The sequence below is a fragment of the Ciconia boyciana genome, chromosome 2 (assembly GCF_034638445.1).
Source record: "Ciconia boyciana chromosome 2, ASM3463844v1, whole genome shotgun sequence".
Lineage (NCBI taxonomy): Eukaryota > Metazoa > Chordata > Aves > Ciconiiformes > Ciconiidae > Ciconia > Ciconia boyciana.
In genome coordinates, this window is record NC_132935.1 from 24,081,277 (window position 1) to 24,100,340 (window position 19,064).

General features: G+C 36.1%; 1 protein-coding gene across 1 annotated transcript; it reads left to right on the top strand.

Moving 5' to 3' along the window:
• The first annotated feature begins 2,456 nt into the window (after positions 1-2,456).
• On the top strand, positions 2,457-6,376 carry FBXO43 (F-box protein 43). The gene is made up of 4 exons (XM_072851176.1): positions 2,457-3,934; positions 4,856-4,958; positions 5,851-6,036; positions 6,128-6,376. The coding sequence occupies exons 1-4, from the start codon at positions 2,457-2,459 to the stop codon at positions 6,374-6,376; spliced, it is 2,016 nt and encodes a 671-aa protein (XP_072707277.1).
• The last annotated feature ends 12,688 nt before the right edge of the window (positions 6,377-19,064 follow it).

Genomic DNA, 19,064 nt, shown 5'->3' on the forward strand with positions numbered 1-19,064 from the left:
TCTACTCTCAGTTGTTCCTAATATTAGATAATTTCTCCCATGGAATGTCTGAGAATGAAACTGCAAGTGTGAGTTTTCCTTTTGTTGTTTTTTCAGCATGCTGCCTGAACCTTAAGTTTCTAAACCTGAAAGCCTGTGCACTTTTGTTAAATGTGTGGTTAGCTTCTCTGTGTTTAAGGAAAATAATAATATTTTTAAAGGTAAGTGTGGGTATGTGATTTTTTTTTTTTTGGTGGGATTGAGATTTTGAATAGCTGTCTCTAGCATTTGAAACTTAAATCTCTGTCCATCAGCATTTTTGGTAAGAATATCTCTTGGCAATGTTTGCTGACTAACTGCAGTTTACCAAAATTCAGCATAGAAAATGAAACCTCTATTCTTTTTGTAGATTACACAAATAGAATGCCCTACTGTTACTACAGGTCTCTTATAGGTCTTCCTCCTTTTACAAAAATAAGACCTATGCTGATGTGGTCCTCTGCTCATAGCACGAAAAATCAACTGAAGATCAGCAATGCACTACAGAGACTCTTTCTACCCTTTTCCTATCTTTTAGAAGTTATTTTCCAGTTCATGAGACAGCATTTTCAGCCTATTGCCTAAAATGATGAAAAGTGATGCAGATGAAACACTAGACACCGCTTGGAGTTGGTCCTGCACTGTCAAGGAAGTTATCCCTAATTCATATAATAAGTCACTTAAAGCTATGCCCTTGTGTTTCCTATTTGTGCTGTCACTTATTTCACCAAGTGAAAACAGGGAATGAGGAAAAAGCAGTGAGGGAAAACAAATGTGAAAGTAAGTTACTTGTAGAGGTAAATAGGAGAGGGAAAGGAAGCAGGCCAGACTTCAGAGTTTGTTGTCATCTTGGAATTATTTTCACATACCTTTCTTTCTTGGAAGAATTTTTCTCAATTATGTGGATGGATTTTTTTGTTTTTGTTTTAAATCTGTTTGATTTCATACTGATATTAGCGTGATTCTATAGGCCTTTATGCCAACTTCTCAGAGTCTGCTCTTTAATATCCTGTTTCTTTTGAACTTCTACATGTTGCTGTCTCCTCAAAGTGGAAAACAAAACAAAGCACTTTTTGTATTGCAATGATCTTACAAAGTGCCTTCCCTTTGGGTCAAAAAATGCTAATTAAATGACCCAAGATCATCAAAGAATAGTTCCCCCCTCCAGGCAATTTGGATTCCCATTGCTCATGTTTGGTGTCTTAGGGCTTGACTAAGTCAGGACTGTTGGGATATTAGCCATGTCTTAATATTTGGTGTTTAAGTCACCTTTAAAGATTCCTGTTTTTGTCTGTTCTGAAAATTCAATGACTATTTCCAGGCTTATGTTCCAAAATACCAGTTTTAGAGGCCAGTAACATACCCCAGTAAAAGGTGCTTATTTAGACTTCGAAAGTCTTAAAACATTGATGTGAACTACTATGGTTTCTGTGAGAACAGCCCTCATATGGGCATTATTCATGACATCTTTTATACGATTACCATGTCTTGTGTGCAGAAAGCAGTGACCTATTGCCACTCTAGTTAGGGTGGAGAAACTCTGCCATGTATGAATGGCAAAAAAGTAAGTCTGTATTCTTATGTCTCTTACTTAAATGGGTGCATCAGCCACTTGTAACTTTTCTAGTAACTCTTAAAAGCTTTTATAATTATTAAGTTGAAAAGAAACTTTCTTTCTATGTACATGGTGAAAGGATGTATAGTCAGTCCATCAGTTTCTTTAAAATGTAAAGCTTCACAATACTCAGTTTACCCACAGAGCTGAGCAAAAGCAGAGACCTTCTTTACAAAATAACATTTAAATGTTAAGGCAGATCTGTTCACTTTGTAACTAGAGGTCAAATTTTATTCCCTCCAGAGGCTGTAGGGATGTACATAATAGGGAGACCTGTAGACTTGTGACTTCATGATTAATCCTCTCATTTTTCTTAAAGAGAAAATGCCTTTTGTCTAAACTAATTTATTACCAGAGCTTCTGCTAGTTCTTGAGGACTGAACTGTTAGCAGTTGGATGGACCAGTAACACAGTGCTAATAAAAATCTCGGTCCTATTGGAATGAGAGGGAGTTTTGTCACTGATTTCAGCACAAATGAGACTCTAGTTGCTGTGTTGCTTATTTGAAATGTTTTTCCTTGGATGAGGATTGGCAGATCAATTACCTAACTGGATGTACGTTTTAATTTGCCTCACTTATGGTATACTATGCATTTTAACCACTCATTCTAACCATCTACTTGATTATAACTTATCTTTGTGTTCATGTGTAAGCACTGCTTCTACTAAGACTAATGCAAATACTTTCGTCATGGCGGCTAGCTTGATAGACTTACACAAGGCTTTCTCACTAATCTGAGGGTGTTTTGGTGACTACTTTTATCGTTTGTTTCAGAAATAACACTGGTATCTTCATTTACAAAGTCAAAGTGCCAAGCAGAAGATGTCAGACAGTCATTCAGTAATGTTCAATGTTCTTAAAAGAAATAGATTAACATCTCCCAGCAGCAATTTTAAATACTCCAATTTTAAAGATACGTGTTGCACTTCAGTATTTCTGGACAGCAGAAGCAATGAGTCAGTAAAAGAACCTGATGTAGAACATAAAGAAGTGCTGAGTGTAACAAGTTTATCATTGCTACAAGAGCATTCTGAGCACATTCATCCAAATGCCCTCTTTCCTGTGTCATCATCTATTGAAAATGAAATGAATTCTATCTCCTTATCAGAAAGAAGAGAAGCAAATAGAAGTGCGGACTTTTTTGAAACTCCTAAAGTGAGTAGAAAAGGCTTTTCACTACGCAGGAGGCTGCTTTTATCTAAGACTGTTCCAGCTGGCACAACTGTTGGATGCTGTGAAAGACAAGCTACTTCAGGAAGCAGCAGGAAAAAAATATTCTCTTATGTTTTGAGCTCCGAAGAAAAACTTTCACAAACTGCTTCAGATTCTCCAAAAGATAAAAGTTACAAACCTCTGACAACTAGCACTTCAAAAACTGAGGACTCTAATCCCGATTGCGCAAAACGGAGACTTTCCTTTTCACAACAAAGGACTTCTACACTAGATGAGTCCAAATGTAAGGACCCCTTATTGCTAGAACCAGAATGCTTATCTCCAATTCAGTGTAAGGATGTTATTGTTAGTAATGCTAATGAATTCAATGAAAGTGTCCTTATGAGTGTTAGTCATGGGTTGCTTAGGACTCCTACTTACAGTGTGTTACCTGAGGCCAGTGAGGGTAAGTTCCTGACTTCTAGCAACAGTCTGGCAGAGAACTTTAACTTTGAAATACGTGATATAAACTCTCCCCCTGTTAAGCTGGCAAGTTACCCAGATCTTTTAACACCTGAAGATAGTGGATATAATTCACTTCATTTGGACAAATCAGGAGACTCATTGTCTGATCATGAGGGATCTTTCCAAGAGCTATTCCAAAAACATAAAGAAGGTTCCAAAATTCTGGATAGTAAAAGAAAGACGAGAAAACTTGAACGAGTTAGAAGGTTACCCACTCTTCGGGAACAAGGTTCACAGTCAGAGACAGAAGATCATCATGGCAGTCCTTCTACTTCAGCATGTGTGTTAACAGAAGAAAGAAACTTTGTCAGTGAAGACCATGCATTAGTTTTAGAAGAACAGCCTAGTGGAGACCTAGTTGTAAGTCACAGAGATCTCTCAAGAACTCCAGCTCTGAAAATAGTTCATGAAATTTGCTTGCAAAGACAAAGATCAGACCAAAAAGAAATATCAGAGAATACTGATGGAACAGAAATATTTGCATTAGAACATGTTCTTGCTGGACTTATTGGCAAGAAAATGGGCCTTGAAAAATTAGATATTTTAACAGAATTAAAATACAGAAATTTAAAACATGTTCTTGCTATAGTTTTAGATGCTTTGACAGTGGAAAGTCTATGCAGGTAAGTACTACTGTTTCCCCCTGTCCCCCCAAAAAGGTGAAAATATGTGTTTCTGCAAATAAATTAAAATAACTTCTGGAATAGCAGGTGGTGTCAATAGAATTTGTTTGTTTCTGGGGAAATTAAAAAGTTTTGTCACCATTAACCAAGTGGCTCTTTCTGTGTAGTTCTAAAAATATACTGTATGGGGGAATTAAAAAAACAAACAAACAAAACCCCAAACATAGGAATTAGTAAACTTAAAACTAAATCACAGTACTTGTAAATTTTAAAATATGTTAAAAATTTCTTCAAGCCTAGAAAGTAATTTCTTCTCATTACAAGTTCCCCAATAATGCATAGTACTCAAAACACGTTTTCTAGATTTTTTTCCTTGTGTATTTAATTTCCTCAGTTATTTCTAAGTGCAAAGAGGCTAAAAAATTTTGCTTCATGAGTAATGTTTTAGAGTAACTTTTAATTAATAGAAATTCACTTATTTCAAAGAAATCAAGAGTGCTATATGTGGTGTTAGTTACAAAGAGAATGGGACAATAGGTGGAAGTACAAGGGCATGGATGTTTTCAAAACACTTAACACACAAAAATGTGACTTTAGAAACAAACTTGGCAAGTGGCTTATGTGGAAGGAAGAAACTTATTTAATTTTGTAAGTCAAAGATATGCTGTGTTATTTATATTGCAATTGTTCTCTAGACTCTTTTATTGTTCCATACAGTGGTGCATAAGAGTACATGAGATCTGTGTTTCATAACAATATGGTGAACTCTTGAAGTATACAGCAGTAGTCTGTAAAATGACCAACAGTATATGAAATCACGCAAAAATCTTTAAAAGATTTTTTATGATCTTACTATCATGACTTCTGTACTACTTGGCAAAAATGTGCAAGTGGATAATTTTTTTCATTACTTTATTCCAGCATTTGGAAAGTAAGCAAAAACTGGCGTGAAATCATTGTACAAGATAAAAGTGCAGATAAGAGGAGAAAGTTGTACATAAAACACCTGAAGGAAGCAGCTGGGGTAAGGTTCGTCTCAAAGGTAATATTTTTTTCAAGTGTGAAAGAAGACAGGTCAGAGGAAAGAGGAAACATCTTGTAAAGCTACAGGAAGGTAATTGACAGAGACAGTTCCATCATGAGTATGTGAAGGATTCTAACAGGAGAATGTAATTGCTTTTATTGTACTCAAACTGTGGACAGTTGAAAAGCTAGTCTTTCAATAATGTGATACGCTCTTTTTTTTTTTTTCTTCTTCTCCTCCCCTCCTTCTTGAGAATCCTGTAGGATCTCTTCCTCAACTGATTCTGGCTTTGGATCTCAAACCTTGTTCATACCTTTGTGCCATGCTGTTCCTCACTTTCAATTTCACTCTAGTCTGCAGTGCAATAGGACCCACTCCAGGCTATTTCCTGATTATTTTCAGGACTGCTTGTGGCTAAGCTTCTTCATGGTGTACTTGTGAACATCAGAAGGATGTATAGAAGTTTTTTAAGGGGTATCTAGAAAAGTAAGCATATTAATAGCAGTATAATATTTTTAGATCATCCATGTGTGTATACATGCACACTTCAGTGTAACCTTGCTTTAATTGTGACAAAACTTATGTTTGCTATTTCCATGCTTGCTATTGAGTTGTCTCCTAATTCAGAAACATGAGGACCAGTAGAGAGTGCTAAAAGACTGTTGGCTTTTTACCCCGCTCATGGGACTTTGTTTTTAATGGTTCCTGTCTTTTGTTCCCTTACTAAATATAAGCATTTAATGGGAAATACATGCACTACACATTATTTCCTTTTCTAATGTGTTGTTGCAGAGGGAAAACAAAACAAGGCAAAAAATCCCAAATGAAATAAAACCCTGATTTGCTTCCTTTTGTGTTTTTTTTCTTTCTTTATAACTATAAACTTTAATAGGAATATTTCTTGAAAGCTGAAGATGCTGCCACAAGACTTAATGTTCTCAATAGATCTGCTCTAAGGCCTGTTCAAGCTCAAGCCAGAACTTCTGTAGTACAAACACCACCTTCACACACTGAACTTACACCCAGGAGATGCAGTTCTGTTCCCCATTCAACTAGCAGACAGGAAGAATACATAAAAGTAGGTAGCTAAGAAACTCTTCACTTTCAGTTTTTAGAAAACTTTCATTTACAAGAACTAAGTAGCTCTTCTCTCCCTCCTCTTGCTACAGGTTGCTAAAACTCTGTTCACTGATGAAGCTCTAAAACCCTGTCCAAGATGTCGATATCCTGCTAAATATCAATTGGTAAAGAAACGGGGACTATGTAGCAGAGAGGCATGTGCATTTGAGTTCTGTATTTTATGTCAGCATGCTTTCCATGGGTCAAAAGAATGTAATAGTTTATCTGCAAAATGGAAGAACAAAAAAGATGCTCCTCCAGGAAGTGCCCAAAGCAAAAGAAACTTAAAAAGACTCTAAATTTGTAAGGCATGTAAGTCCTTACACTTAATTCCTTTTTCCCTTCTCCTAAATTCCTAATCTTGTTCATATTCTTCTTAAATATATGCATTTTGAAAGTCTCATTCAATGTGTTTTTGCTGACTTATCAAGATAACTTCTCATGTATATATCTTAATCAATTTAGTATATTTTTGTTTTTGAAAAAAGTGAACATTTTAAAACATTTTGTCATCTTTTACCTGTTGTGTAGTAGCTAGGCACTTACTAACATCTTAAATTTTTAAATAAAGTATCTTAAATGTAGTCTTCAATATCTAGCTTACAGCACCTCATAGATGTTTAAAAATGTGATTCTTGTCTTAATGACAAATTAAAATTATTTTTTAAAAAAATCTTTTTAATGGGATTTATTTACTGTTCACTTTAAATTACAGTAAATGTTTTAAAAATATCTTAAAGTGGGGCACTAGGTACATATGCAAAAAACCCTCTACCTATACAAATAATGATACCTCAAAAGCAATATATTGGTTGTCTGGATTTTATATTGGAATAATTATTTGGTTCTCTTAGCCTCTGTAATGCAAGTCATTAGAATAGTAATTTCTAAATCTAGCCGATGCTCTGTGGATATTCTATTGTACTGTTTTTTACAGAATTTTGTCCTTACCTGAAAACTCAGGTGATACAGTATATATTCACATATCTAAATATGCTGTTGTATTACCCTTGTTGTTGTGAACTTACCTTTATACTTAGTCTGACTTTACTTCAGCTCCCAGATACTGGATCACCATCATACTTCTGATTGAATTAAAGGATTATCTACTGCTAGAAATAATCCTTTCTCTATCTGTAGATTTAATTAAGGGAATTCACTGATTTTGCTCTTGAACTAAATATGCTGATTCTTTACAGAAAAAGAACTTAATCTGCCTTTTAGACCTCAAATGATTTTTGTGGTTTGTTTTTTTTAAACTCCTAGTAATTGTAAACAGCTTGAAATACAGGCATCAGAAGTGGACACAGCACTTGCTCTATGAGATATAATATCAATTTACTTCTCCAATTGATATTGTCCTACTTGTCCTTTCAAGGAGTTAATTTGTCACAAGCATCTTGCAGAACACTTGTAGTCAGCTGGTGTTTCTTCCCCACTCTCAGTCTGATTGTCCTATGTGTTATATTTGTGATGTAATTTTACTGTGTATATTTGTAGGTAAGCCTTGTCATTGAGCTATTTAAAAAGTAGCCTGACAAAAAGAAAAAGCTTTAAACTAAGCAATAAGCTGTGTATTTGCCTCTAGTAATATTTATTCACATATCACTTTATTTTTATTGTCTGAAAATTACAAAAAACAACTTCTGAGGTTTTTTTTTTCTTTCCACACGATCTGTGGATGTTTAAGACAAATGGACCAGGAAAATTCACTTCAGGATGTTCTAGAAACATCACTTCCTATTTCTCATCTCTAACTGTTGTGATTTGTAATTTGGTTAGTGCTTTTAGCATACTTGATTTCTGGGATAGTAGCTCCACAGCATTTGGAAGGAGGAGGAACAACATGGTTAGTAAAATGACATAGAAGTTTTAGTACTAACTTTAACCAAACATGGTATCATTAAAGAAGGGATAAACCCAATATATCAGCCAGAAAATCATATTTATTGCATTAATAAAATAATAAACACTTTCATTCCATACTTATTTGTATTTGCTAAGCCTTTGCATTACTCTTGTCTAGGGTTAGACTGGTAGCACTTGAACTGGAAGACTGAAAGAGGAGTTTATATAGAATCTATTCTGCAGGAACAATTGAGGGGAAGGATTTTGGGACAAGCTAGGGAGTATAGAGGTATGTGTGTCTAGTTTTGGTTTAGGAAGAATGGCAAGTCATTACAGAGGAGACTGCAAGCGGGGAAAACTGTTAAATTATTTAATTTAATATTTTAATTTTCCTAATTGTTTGGAACTTTAAGTGTTCAAGGTGTCCTTAATTAATTTAGTTCAGAGAACTATTGGATTGGTTCTTTTATTCTTAGGTATAAAGTAACTAACTATAGTTTTTTAGAAATGTTTAATAGTTTTTATTAAAGGTTAAATTAACATGATGAAGAACTTTCTAGGTAGGAAGCTGTATTACACAAGAATCTGAATGCATATAGTTTGTAACTTTATGATTTAATTTGGATTAGTTTTGTTTCTTATCATTGAGCTATCAAATAAAATAGGGGACAGTAGTAATTGCAATGCAGAATAAGTACAGCATATCATAGCATGTCAGACTGCTATTGGCATCACTGCATTTTACCTTTGCTAAATACCAATGTACTTAATGTCTCTAATATTTAAAAAAAAAAAAAGAAAGAATGAAGTTTTAAATACATCCTTGAAATTGATGGAAGTGTTATGACAGACAGTGAGAGGACTTAGCTCACTTCCTGATGTGTGGTATTGCAGTCCAGTCCAAAAATACATGATGTGCAAGCCTTGTTTTGAAAACTTTAGCAATAGTTCTGAAAGTATTTCTGTGACAGGTGCACCTTTGGATGGAAAGCCATATGGGAACTCAGTTTAAGAATCGGTTGTTAAGTATCCTTTTCCTTTGAGGAAAAAATTCTGGTAAGAGATATGTGACCTTATCCAAAGAGCTTGCTTTTGCCAAAATCTGAATAATTCAAGGAGAACGGGGTGGTAAATTGATTCTGGTATAGGCATTATTTGTTTTTAAAGGTAATATCTTTGACATCTACAGTGTGTATCCAACAAGGAGTAGCTTGAGAGGAAAAAAATACTTGAACCCTCTTTCACAATTTTAAACACTTTTTTTCTCCTTGTTTTGGCATGTTTAAAACTTTTTTTTCCTTCTAAATCTGCCTCACAAAAATATCTTCTTGAATCAAATGTCTCTTGTTCAGTTAGGTCTATCATGAATGTAACTATGCTCTGGTGTTTGGGTGAAAAGAGTTCTCTGCTGTTGTCCACAGCTACACCAGAGGTGGGGGGAAGTGACATAGCCAGACTTCTTGTCTATGGGTAATGCTCCTCTCTGACAGCGATTTTTTTTTTTTAAATAAAATTAGCTTTATGCCTTGACATAAGAGAGAAATAAAATAGTGATATACTTAATGTGTGGGTAAAGGATAACATATCTAATAGAACACAAGGTATGTTATAGATATTTGATTGCATTATTGACAGAAATGAAGTCTTTGGGGTAGGAGAGCGGAAGTAACTTTTTTTGAGTCCCTGTTAGTATGCTTTTTTCTGTATACTGTATCCCTTAATTAGTCTCTATCAGATACCACTAAGCTATATGAGTCTGGACTTGAATGAAACAGCAAAGGAGAACATAGTTAAAAAAACAAAACAAAAAAACCCCACAACAACCCCCCCTGCCCCCCCAAAAAAACCCCAAACCACAACACACCCTACACCGCCCCCCCCCCCCCACCCAAGATAAAAAACCCAAACAAAAAATCAGTCCCTGAGTGTCAGGGAGCCTAGGGATTCACGTCTAGTATCTTTCTTTTTCTACTGGGCTGAATTAATTCTGAGAGACCTGAGGTCAGGTGCTAACGCTTCTAGCTAGCACAGAGAAGAAGGATGCAAAAGTGGTCCTTGGGTAGAAATGACAATGGTCAAGAGTTTCCCAAAATATCCTGCCCATGATTATTCTCCAGCTCAAGAATTTTTCTTACAATTGACAACAGACTGTTGGAAAGGGAGGAGTGAATTGTCTTTCACCCTGGAAGATGGGGATAATGAGATTAATTTTAATGTTCAAGATAATATTGGGTTTATTTGCTGCTGAAAACCTTATTTTTGCAATCCTTATTTCCCTTCAGACAGGCATGATCTATAGTGGGAGGAGTGATATTGCCTACAAAGGATGCCCAGGGAATGCGTTTAGATTTCTGAAGGTTATGGTTTGAGCCAGAGCTGTGGGTTTAAATTCTAAAAAAGAATTCTTAGAAGTAACCTTTTGCTGCTGACAGATGTTGCTGCAAGAATTGTACTTCATAAATCTCTTTTTTTGGAGCAGCAACCATAAACCTCAAGTGGTCTGTGAGAAGGAAATTGAAATTACTTAAGTCTCTGATCATTCTTTCCTTGGTGACAAGTATGGAAGAGCTTAGACAAAAAATTGTTATAAATCTTTTGAGTTGTTTATAGGATAGGGAATGTTAGTATGTTCTATCACTAACTAGCTAAAAATGATAAAACTTTTGTTTATTAAATTAAGGAGCTCATCAATATCTGTCAGATTATTTTCCTATTCCAAATAGCACTTATTCATTAGTACCCCTTAGGCAATTTAGGCCGTTTAGGTTAATTTTAATACAAGAAGTAATTCCTTTTCTTTCTGTTTTCACAGGCACATGAAGAAATACAGGAGTGTCAGATTAGGAAGGGACTCCTGGAGTCTAGTGCCAACTCTTATGTCAACTCATCAAGTTCTGTCTTAAAACTGGGTAGAATACTGTCTCATGACCTTTATGTTGCAGACCTATTCCAAATTGCTCTACTATTCAGTTAACCAGTTGCCTTTTTTCCCCCAGCATTGCTATTACAATAGCTATTTGATACATCTGTTCCTCCCCTTAGACTTTTTTCCCCAGTTATGATTGTGTAGTATAAATACTCCCTCACCCTTTATTCCATTGACCAAAAAACTCTGAACTTAGTCTCATCTCTTAGATACAACTTCTCTTTCATGGATTGTCTTAACAAGTCTTCGCTGTTTCCATTGGAATCTATTCTTTGAATCTATGCAACCAGTATTCCAGGTAAAACCTCCTCAAGACCTTGAATAATATTAGGGCTTTCTTTTCTCTACCAGAAATACTTTGACCAATGCATACTATGATTAGCATTTTTTGTCTTCTGCACACTTGCAGTTTAGTCACTAGGTGTAGTACTCCCACGTTCTCCTCTCACAAATTTTGAAAAGATCCCAATTTTTTGGATAAATACTTACTGAACCATAAGTGCATAACCTCATACTTTGTACTACTAAGCTTCAGGCTTTTTTCCCTCTACTTCAGTCTTGTGGTGACTTAGTATTTGGTGTGATTATATTATATTTTTATAACTGCAAATTGTTTCTCTGTAGTGAATCTTATAGGATTTTTTGATGCAAAACATCTAGCAGATTCCGTTATCACTTGTTAGATGCACCAACAAAATCTGACTCCTTTGGAATGATGTGTTTATTTTTAGTTAAAAAAACCCCCAAACGAGCAACAAAACTGGCTTTTACTTTCTGACTTCCTGAGCTCTGATTAGTTGAAATTCTCATTACAAAAAGACTTAACACATTTTTTCCTCTTAACTTTGACAAGCATCTGTACAGTGTTAGAACCTGCCCAAACTTGTTGGCAGCCTAAATGCTGGTAAGGCCTTATTGAGCTGGGTGCTAATGGATGAGCACTAAAGAAACCAACTCTTCAGCTGCAAATATGGATGGCATGGCATTCTGATAAACTTGCTAAACACTGATGTTGAATACTAGAAGCTTCATATAAAAATAAATCTCTGACTTGGAGACTGCAGTTCATGTGTTAAAAGCCCCTCTAATTTTTCCCCTCTGCATTCTAAAACTTATTCTGAAAACAGTTCTGCAAGGGTGGTTGTGTCTTAATTCTGTAGGTATCTTCAATCTCTGGCAAATGGGGTGTGGAGACTGTGCCTGCATTTCAGCTGCTTCTTTTCAGTCCTGAATCATAGTGAAAAACCTGTTTCCGTAAGCTGTTTAAACTTAGACATTGTGTCATGACTAGAACCAGCTGAAGTGGTAGGAGGATAGTAACTTCTGGCAAAAGAGGGACAGCTAGCTGGGAAGCAATAGTACCCTAGATAAATATAGTAATGCTTGCTAAAAGTTATCATTTGGAGCTGCAAGCTTATTGCAGAATTAGTCAGCAGTTGTGCAGTTGTCTTCCACTTTAGCAAAAATGTTAATTAGCATCCTAAAATGCTGCTGTTGCTTAAATGGAGGACTCCCATCTCACATTCACTGAGGGGACACTAAAGTTCCCAATGTACTGAATTGTGTGTAATACCTTATTTGAGACCTGAAGAACACAGTTCCTAGAAATGCCTTGTTCTGCCAGGACTCAGTAGCTCAGTACATAGCCTATATGTAGACCATAGGGATACAAAATGAAGTTTTCCTCTGTTATGAATCCATCACACTTTCCTGGTGCATGTTTTGATAGATTAGATGCTACACAGATTGTGGCAATAGCAACATCTTTGGCTTTTAAACATGAATTTTGGTTTTGTTGAGAACGTTCTCCTGTTTTTGGAAAAAATTAGTACAAAAGAAGCACTCCCACAAAATATTGGAATTTCAGGTTCAATTTTAATTTATCCTGTTCCTATTGTGTACTCTGTGGTGTACAAAAACTATTATTTGGATGCAGTTATTTTCCAGCCTTGCTGTTGGAAGTGTTTCTGTGAAGAAATTGTTCCAAGACTCTGTATCCCAAAGGGGCATAGTAAGAGGGAGTGTGGTTTCTTTTTTAATTTTTTTATTTTTTGTGTGTGAAGGGCAAGATATGGGTCCTGTTTTCTGCTCCAAACGGAAATGCTCACTGGTGCACTGTTTAAGTTCCTGTTCTGGAATTTTTCCTTGGTTTAAATAATTGTCATAGAGTAATCCAGGGAGAATGTCATACAACACAGAATGGATAACATGAAAACAAACATTCTTGAAATGCTTTGCTCAATTAACTAACTTAAATATGAAATTATCTTAAGGGTTGAACTGCTTTCCTCACTGAAAATAGTCCTTGATTTCAAATGCATACATTCTGTTGATGATAAAATATTTTATCACAAGGGGGCACCAAAGATTTTTCTTACAGAACAGAACTTCAGTTGTTTTTCTTCTTGCTTTAACCCTTACATACTAACTCAACATTACAAATGCAAAATGTTTTGAATAGCTTAAAGCAAGGGTGGCCATAATTCTTGCCCCCAGGAGCTGCATACCAAAATCTTCAAGAGAAGAGTGGCACCCTGGGAAGCAATTCAGATGGTATTACTTCTACAGGGCCTCCTTTACAGGGTGAAGCTATGCTGGGCACGCAGCCAGGTCCTACAGCAACCAGGCAAGATCATAGAATCACAGATTGGTCTAAACAGTGCCTGCTGGCTCAGTTCCTCTCTCAGTCATGGACTCGGATTATCCAGCAGTCTCCATGCCAGCCTGGTTTTGGCTACAAAATGTAACTCTCATGGAATTGTTGCAGTTGAAGTATTTGAGAATTGATAGTTTCAGGAGCTGCATGGTCTGGACTTTATTTCCCAACTACAGAAAATGCATTTGATAATAAAATCCAATACAGTTTTACAAAGTATGGATAAGCTACAAGTGCCTCCTCAATCTATCATGATTTAAAATGATCACAGGAAAATATCTTATTGTATGCATTTTATTCATAATTGATGTTCTGATGGCTTTAGTGAACAAGAAAGGGAAAACTTTAACTTTCTTAAACTGAAAATTGGTAAGGGGCTAAGTATTCCCATGTAAGATATTTTAAACAATATCAAAATGGCAGCATGTTTTTAGTTTTAGTCTGTTAAAAGAAGACTGGGTGAGAATTTGGGAACTTAATGTGTTCTTTATTCTTTAACTAGGTACTTCTGGAGTCCAGGAGAACAATAGGTAGGAAAGTAGAATACTTGCAAAATAAGAAGGCTGTAATTTTGTATGCTTTTCTGAAGTATTAAAATCTTATGGAGCACCTATTAGTTATGGATCCTTGTACCATTCTTAACACCTGTTATGTTGACACTGCTGTGTTCTGGAAGCTGACGTACATGAAATCTTTTTCTTCTTTCCTCCTGATTTTTTTTCTTTTTTTTCCTGAATCAGTCTCCCAGTCAGCTTCACTGTACAGCTACACAAGCAGCCATGGCAGTATAACACAAAGGTGGGAACTGATGGTCAGTGGGATGTGCTGTCTCAAACAGCACTACTGCCATCCACAGGCTTGAGGCATCAGTAATATCCCACATGGATAACTCAGCTCTTAGCTGGGGAATCCTGGGTTTGGGGACTGTTGTTGACATCTGTTTGATTGTAACAGCAAGACTGCAAAGACACGCCTGCATTTAGTGTTTCTTGTTGGGTATATGCCACCTACTGTCAGGAGATGATCTTGTTAAAGGATGTGTTTGGCATTATTGGCATATGTTATTCCTATCTGCTGAAGCTTCTTCCTATGCCTCTTGTGTTGGCCCCTTAGTAGGCTAGAACACCTGTTAAGCCAAGGTCAATGAACTGACCTGACTTAAAGCAAGCTACAAGTAACCTCAGAAAAAAAAAATCATGAAATTTGCTTGCACAACTAAAAGTAAGAAGTGGTGGTAAACTTGCAAAGCTTAAATTAGCACAGCCAAAATGTATTACAAAACATGACTCCAGTTTATCTATATGAAAAACAGAATAGACAGTAACAATGCTATCTTTTGTACATAGTGCCAAAATTTCTGATACATCCCCTGACAGTGAAATCTCTAAGAAATAACTGTCATAATTTCTTCTGATCTGTATCTCATGTTTCAGTTGAAAGCTATGCTATGCTAATTGTAGTAGGGCTGCTAGCAATAAACTCTCTCTGCCTTGCTGTAAACTTATGCACCATGCCACTTTTTATCTTGCATGTGGTTTGATAGCTGTGGGTCTAGTAGTTCTTTCCTGATTTTCACATTGTCTTCACAGAATGACTTTGTTTCTAATACATTTCTTTAAACTGCCACAATCTTGCTGAACAGTTTTTTCAATTAAGTCTTAATGCTCCTTTCCAAAACTAGAAAAGATAGTGTGATATTCTCCTAAAGTTCTAGCAGTTATCTCTTAAGACACTAATACAAATATCCGAAGGGATCAGATGACTGCAGGTATGAAGTAGGTAGCTGGCATGTATGAGGTAGCAAGAGTACAAATGTATATCACAAATTGCTAAGTGGTCCTTTCAAATTCTGATTCACTTTCCAAGTATGCCTCTCTATTCCCTTTATCTTTTCCAAGACCCATACTAAGCAAAGGGAAATAAAACTTTATTTAAAGCCTGTAAACTTGATAAAACACCTATACCTTGTCCTGGTAGAATAAGATTGTTACAGGAATCCTTGGGCCATTGGTGACATGGACAAGTCAAGGAATATTCTCCAGTGACTATCCAAATAGAAACTTTTGTAGAGATCAAGTGCTTTGGACCTGCATTCCCTCTGACAGTCTCCTCCACCAATAAAGGGTTTCTAATGTTGATAGACCAAAGCTATGTCACATCTCTTCCTTTACTATTTAGCCCTTCCTATCTTACTTTTAAGCACTCTCTTTTTTTCTCTTCACCTAGACTATCTTCAGGAATTTTTTTTTTCTCTTTTCAGAATTCTTTTGAGTGCTCATTCCCAATAACTGTTTCTTTGGTGTCTGCGTTAACTTTTCCTGACAGGCATAGAATTGCATTAAACTGTGCTGTAAATTAGAAGTATCGGGTTCAACACACAGAGGCCATAACATCACAACAGGCAGGTTCTGCCATTTTGCCAACAGAATAATTTAAGGCATTTAAGGGCCAGCTATCTGATGATCGATCTGTGCTTTCCTCTCAGGATCTGACTCCCATTTTGGCAGTTTTGCAGTCAATATTTAAATAGGCTTCCTAGCACCTGTTTTCAGTTTGAGACTGCTGCTTTCAGATGGAAAAGCTAAAATATACGTGGCAATCATCCAAAGAAGAAAGAGTAGTTACATTTAACTAAAGTTGGATTTCTGTAAAGATATTTAGTTATTAAAGATATCACATGATGAAATGCCCACCTATATCTGAGATGGGGAGTTTCTATGGAAAATCAATGGGAATTAGTTCATAGCTGCCCTTAGACATCCCTCTAGATGCCTATCTACATTTTTAAAAATAGTATTTGCTACTTTTTGAATGAGTAATTAATTATGGGGATGGTCATGACTTCACTATGACCACTGCCAGGAATCAAACACAGGTTAGCACCTAAATACACAAGTGTGTATTTGGATTTAATAAAGCAACCCAGCTTATGTCTTTTCTTTACTTGAGCAAGTCACAAGGAGGAGACTTGTTCACCCAGCAAGCTGGCATAGCTTACACGTTTGTTTCTTTCAGTGCCAAGTTCTCTCAGCAGTTTTGATCTGATTTACCTGGGTGATACTTTGAAACACTTTCCCTGATAAATATTTGAAAGCATAAACTTCTGAGAAGTGTGGAGGAAAGGGAGAATGACAGATTAAAGTCTTGACTTAAAGTTCATCTCTCCAAATGGCTCTTCAGTAATGAGCAGAGGAGGGAGATGCCAGCAGGGATGGAGAGGACCAATTTATATTTTCCTCCCATTTGTCCTCCTGTGCAGATATCTTCCTGTGCTGGCCTTCTGCTAGACTATTATTTTCTCAAAATGCTAATAATTTGAAACCTACTTCTAGTCTTTTTGCTTTCTCTTGTCTAGAATTTTACTGGTATCACCTTTTTTAGAACTTATTCTCCATCCTGTCTAGCTATCCATCTTTTCTACAAGATGCTTTTTGGGATAGATCATGGCTTTGACTATATTTATGAAACATTCTGTAGGTCTGCAGTTCTGCTAAGATAAATAATCATAAAAATGAAAATAAGAGAAGAGCATGGAAAGAGAAAAATGTGGAAAAGGAGGAAAATGAGCTTAATCTTTATATCTCAGCTTCACCAGCTGGTGAAATTTAAACTGGCAATAAAAAATCAGGACTGAAACGCACACACACAAAATATTTGATCTAAATGTGTGTTGTTAACTAAGATAATGAGAAAGTGATAACGACTGCTAGTAGATTCTCCATGAGAGAGCATAGTGTGTATTTCCTAATGAGGTTAATCCAAAATGCAGTCTTTGAAGCACACTACAAAGAGAGCAAAGACCTAAGAGTTTTATACCGAAATACACCAGATTACAGAAGGAGAGAAAAAAGACTATTTTGTTTTTATTGACTCTTTTCCAAACTTCGTTTCTATCTATCTAAGCTGACTTGTGGCTTCCACTTCTAATTTTAAAAAAAGACAAATTTGTCATGTTTCTGTTGTTGTTTTTACTTCAAAAATTACAAGCACCTAAGGAAGTTTAGACGAATGTTATACACCAAAGACTATGTCTAAACCTACATCAGAAAGATAAAGGGGCAGGGGGAAAAGGAGTAGAATGAACACTAGCTTAAACATTTGAAATCATATTAAGTAGTTTGGTTATGAGAAAATGCAGTCTCATATACAATGCAGTGCAATTCTTCTACCTGTTGGAAAGGTTTCAGTTTACATTTTACGGGCTTTCTTGTTATGTATTTCTCTTACATATACGTTAGGTATACCTATTTGAGATATTTCATAATCACAATAGAACATGTCCTGATACATGGCACTAAGAAATAATGTGTTTACGTGTATGCCATTCAGTGTTAACATACTGTTTGTCATGTCTTATTGAATAGAATTTGCATACAGAGAACTTAAGGGTAGTTAATACTTCATCAGAATACTGACCATACTATTTAAATTGTCTATAGCTCACATAAGTTTGAATCTTTATATTTTATTCTTTGCTTCTGTTGAATATGCTTTTCATATATATCAGACTTTGGGCTGAAATGTGTATCTTGGCTATGATATTATTCAGCTTATTACTTAGGTCTTTGCAAATGCTGTTCTTCCCTTAAGTGAAAAAAAGCCACAAAACATTGCACCCTAAAAAGCTAATCAGTCAGCTAACAACATTACACTAAGAATTAGAAGAGACGTTATTCTGACATTTAGTAATTAGAACAGTGATTGTGGTATTTGGACAGGCACCCCCAGGAGTGGGAATGTAAATCTGGAGCAGAGGGTGCAAAATACCATGTATTTCTAGGAGATGAAGCCATTTTCCCTGCCTCTATGATACTGGATTTGCTGCTTGTTCATTTTTGACAGTCAGTTCCTGGACTTTAAGCTGTAGTCCCTGAGCATGTGCGTTTGTTCTGTTCTTAATTGATCACGGATTCCACCACAGTCATGTATGAATTAAAATAAAACTTTTTTTCACAGCTGAAGAGTATGACTGGAGATACTATACTGTTCTATGCAAGGCAGCACAAATGATAGAGTTTGCTGGGAATGGGAAGCTCTTGGTGCATTTTGGGCACTTAGTGAGTGCAGCTGATGGATTAGGCTTCTCAAAGGAGCCCTTCATGTAACTTCCATACATGACATCTTGTACAACTGATCCCGTTGGGATTTAAGCCAAGCTACTGAAATCAGTGCTGTTCTGGAAATAAGCAGCAGTAGGACCTTTGAGAGAACTTTCATGCCAAAAACCTGAAGGTGCCTGAAGAATTCATGCAGTTCTAGGATCAGATACTCGCTAGCGAGGATGTTGTCAGATCCCAGTTGTGGAACACCTAAAGTCCACTTGAAATCCTCATATAGGGGCCCGAATTCCTTCTTTGTACACAGTTTTTGCTGACCATACCAGAAATGTGACTTTTTCTTATATCTTGGAATACCCCCTCGAGCCAAGGAAGAAACTAACATTCTGGGAGTAGACTGTATTCTACGTATCTTAGTGTCTTTTCTCTTTCCACCTAGGTTATTTATAAACTTTTCCCTAACAGGAGTAAAATGCAGCTGCCTTTGGATTTCTGCTAGG

What these genes read in the sequence shown, in the direction of transcription:
- FBXO43 (XM_072851176.1), top strand. Translation starts at nt 2,457, where the DNA reads ATGTCAGACAGTCATTCAGTAATGTTCAATGTTCTTAAAAGAAATAGA. An exon ending in ACCTGAAGGAAGCAGCTGGG is followed by an intron (nt 4,959 to 5,850) that starts GTAAGGTTCGTC and finishes AAACTTTAATAG; the next exon opens with GAATATTTCTTGAAAGCTGA. An exon ending in GACAGGAAGAATACATAAAA is followed by an intron (nt 6,037 to 6,127) that starts GTAGGTAGCTAA and finishes CTCTTGCTACAG; the next exon opens with GTTGCTAAAACTCTGTTCAC.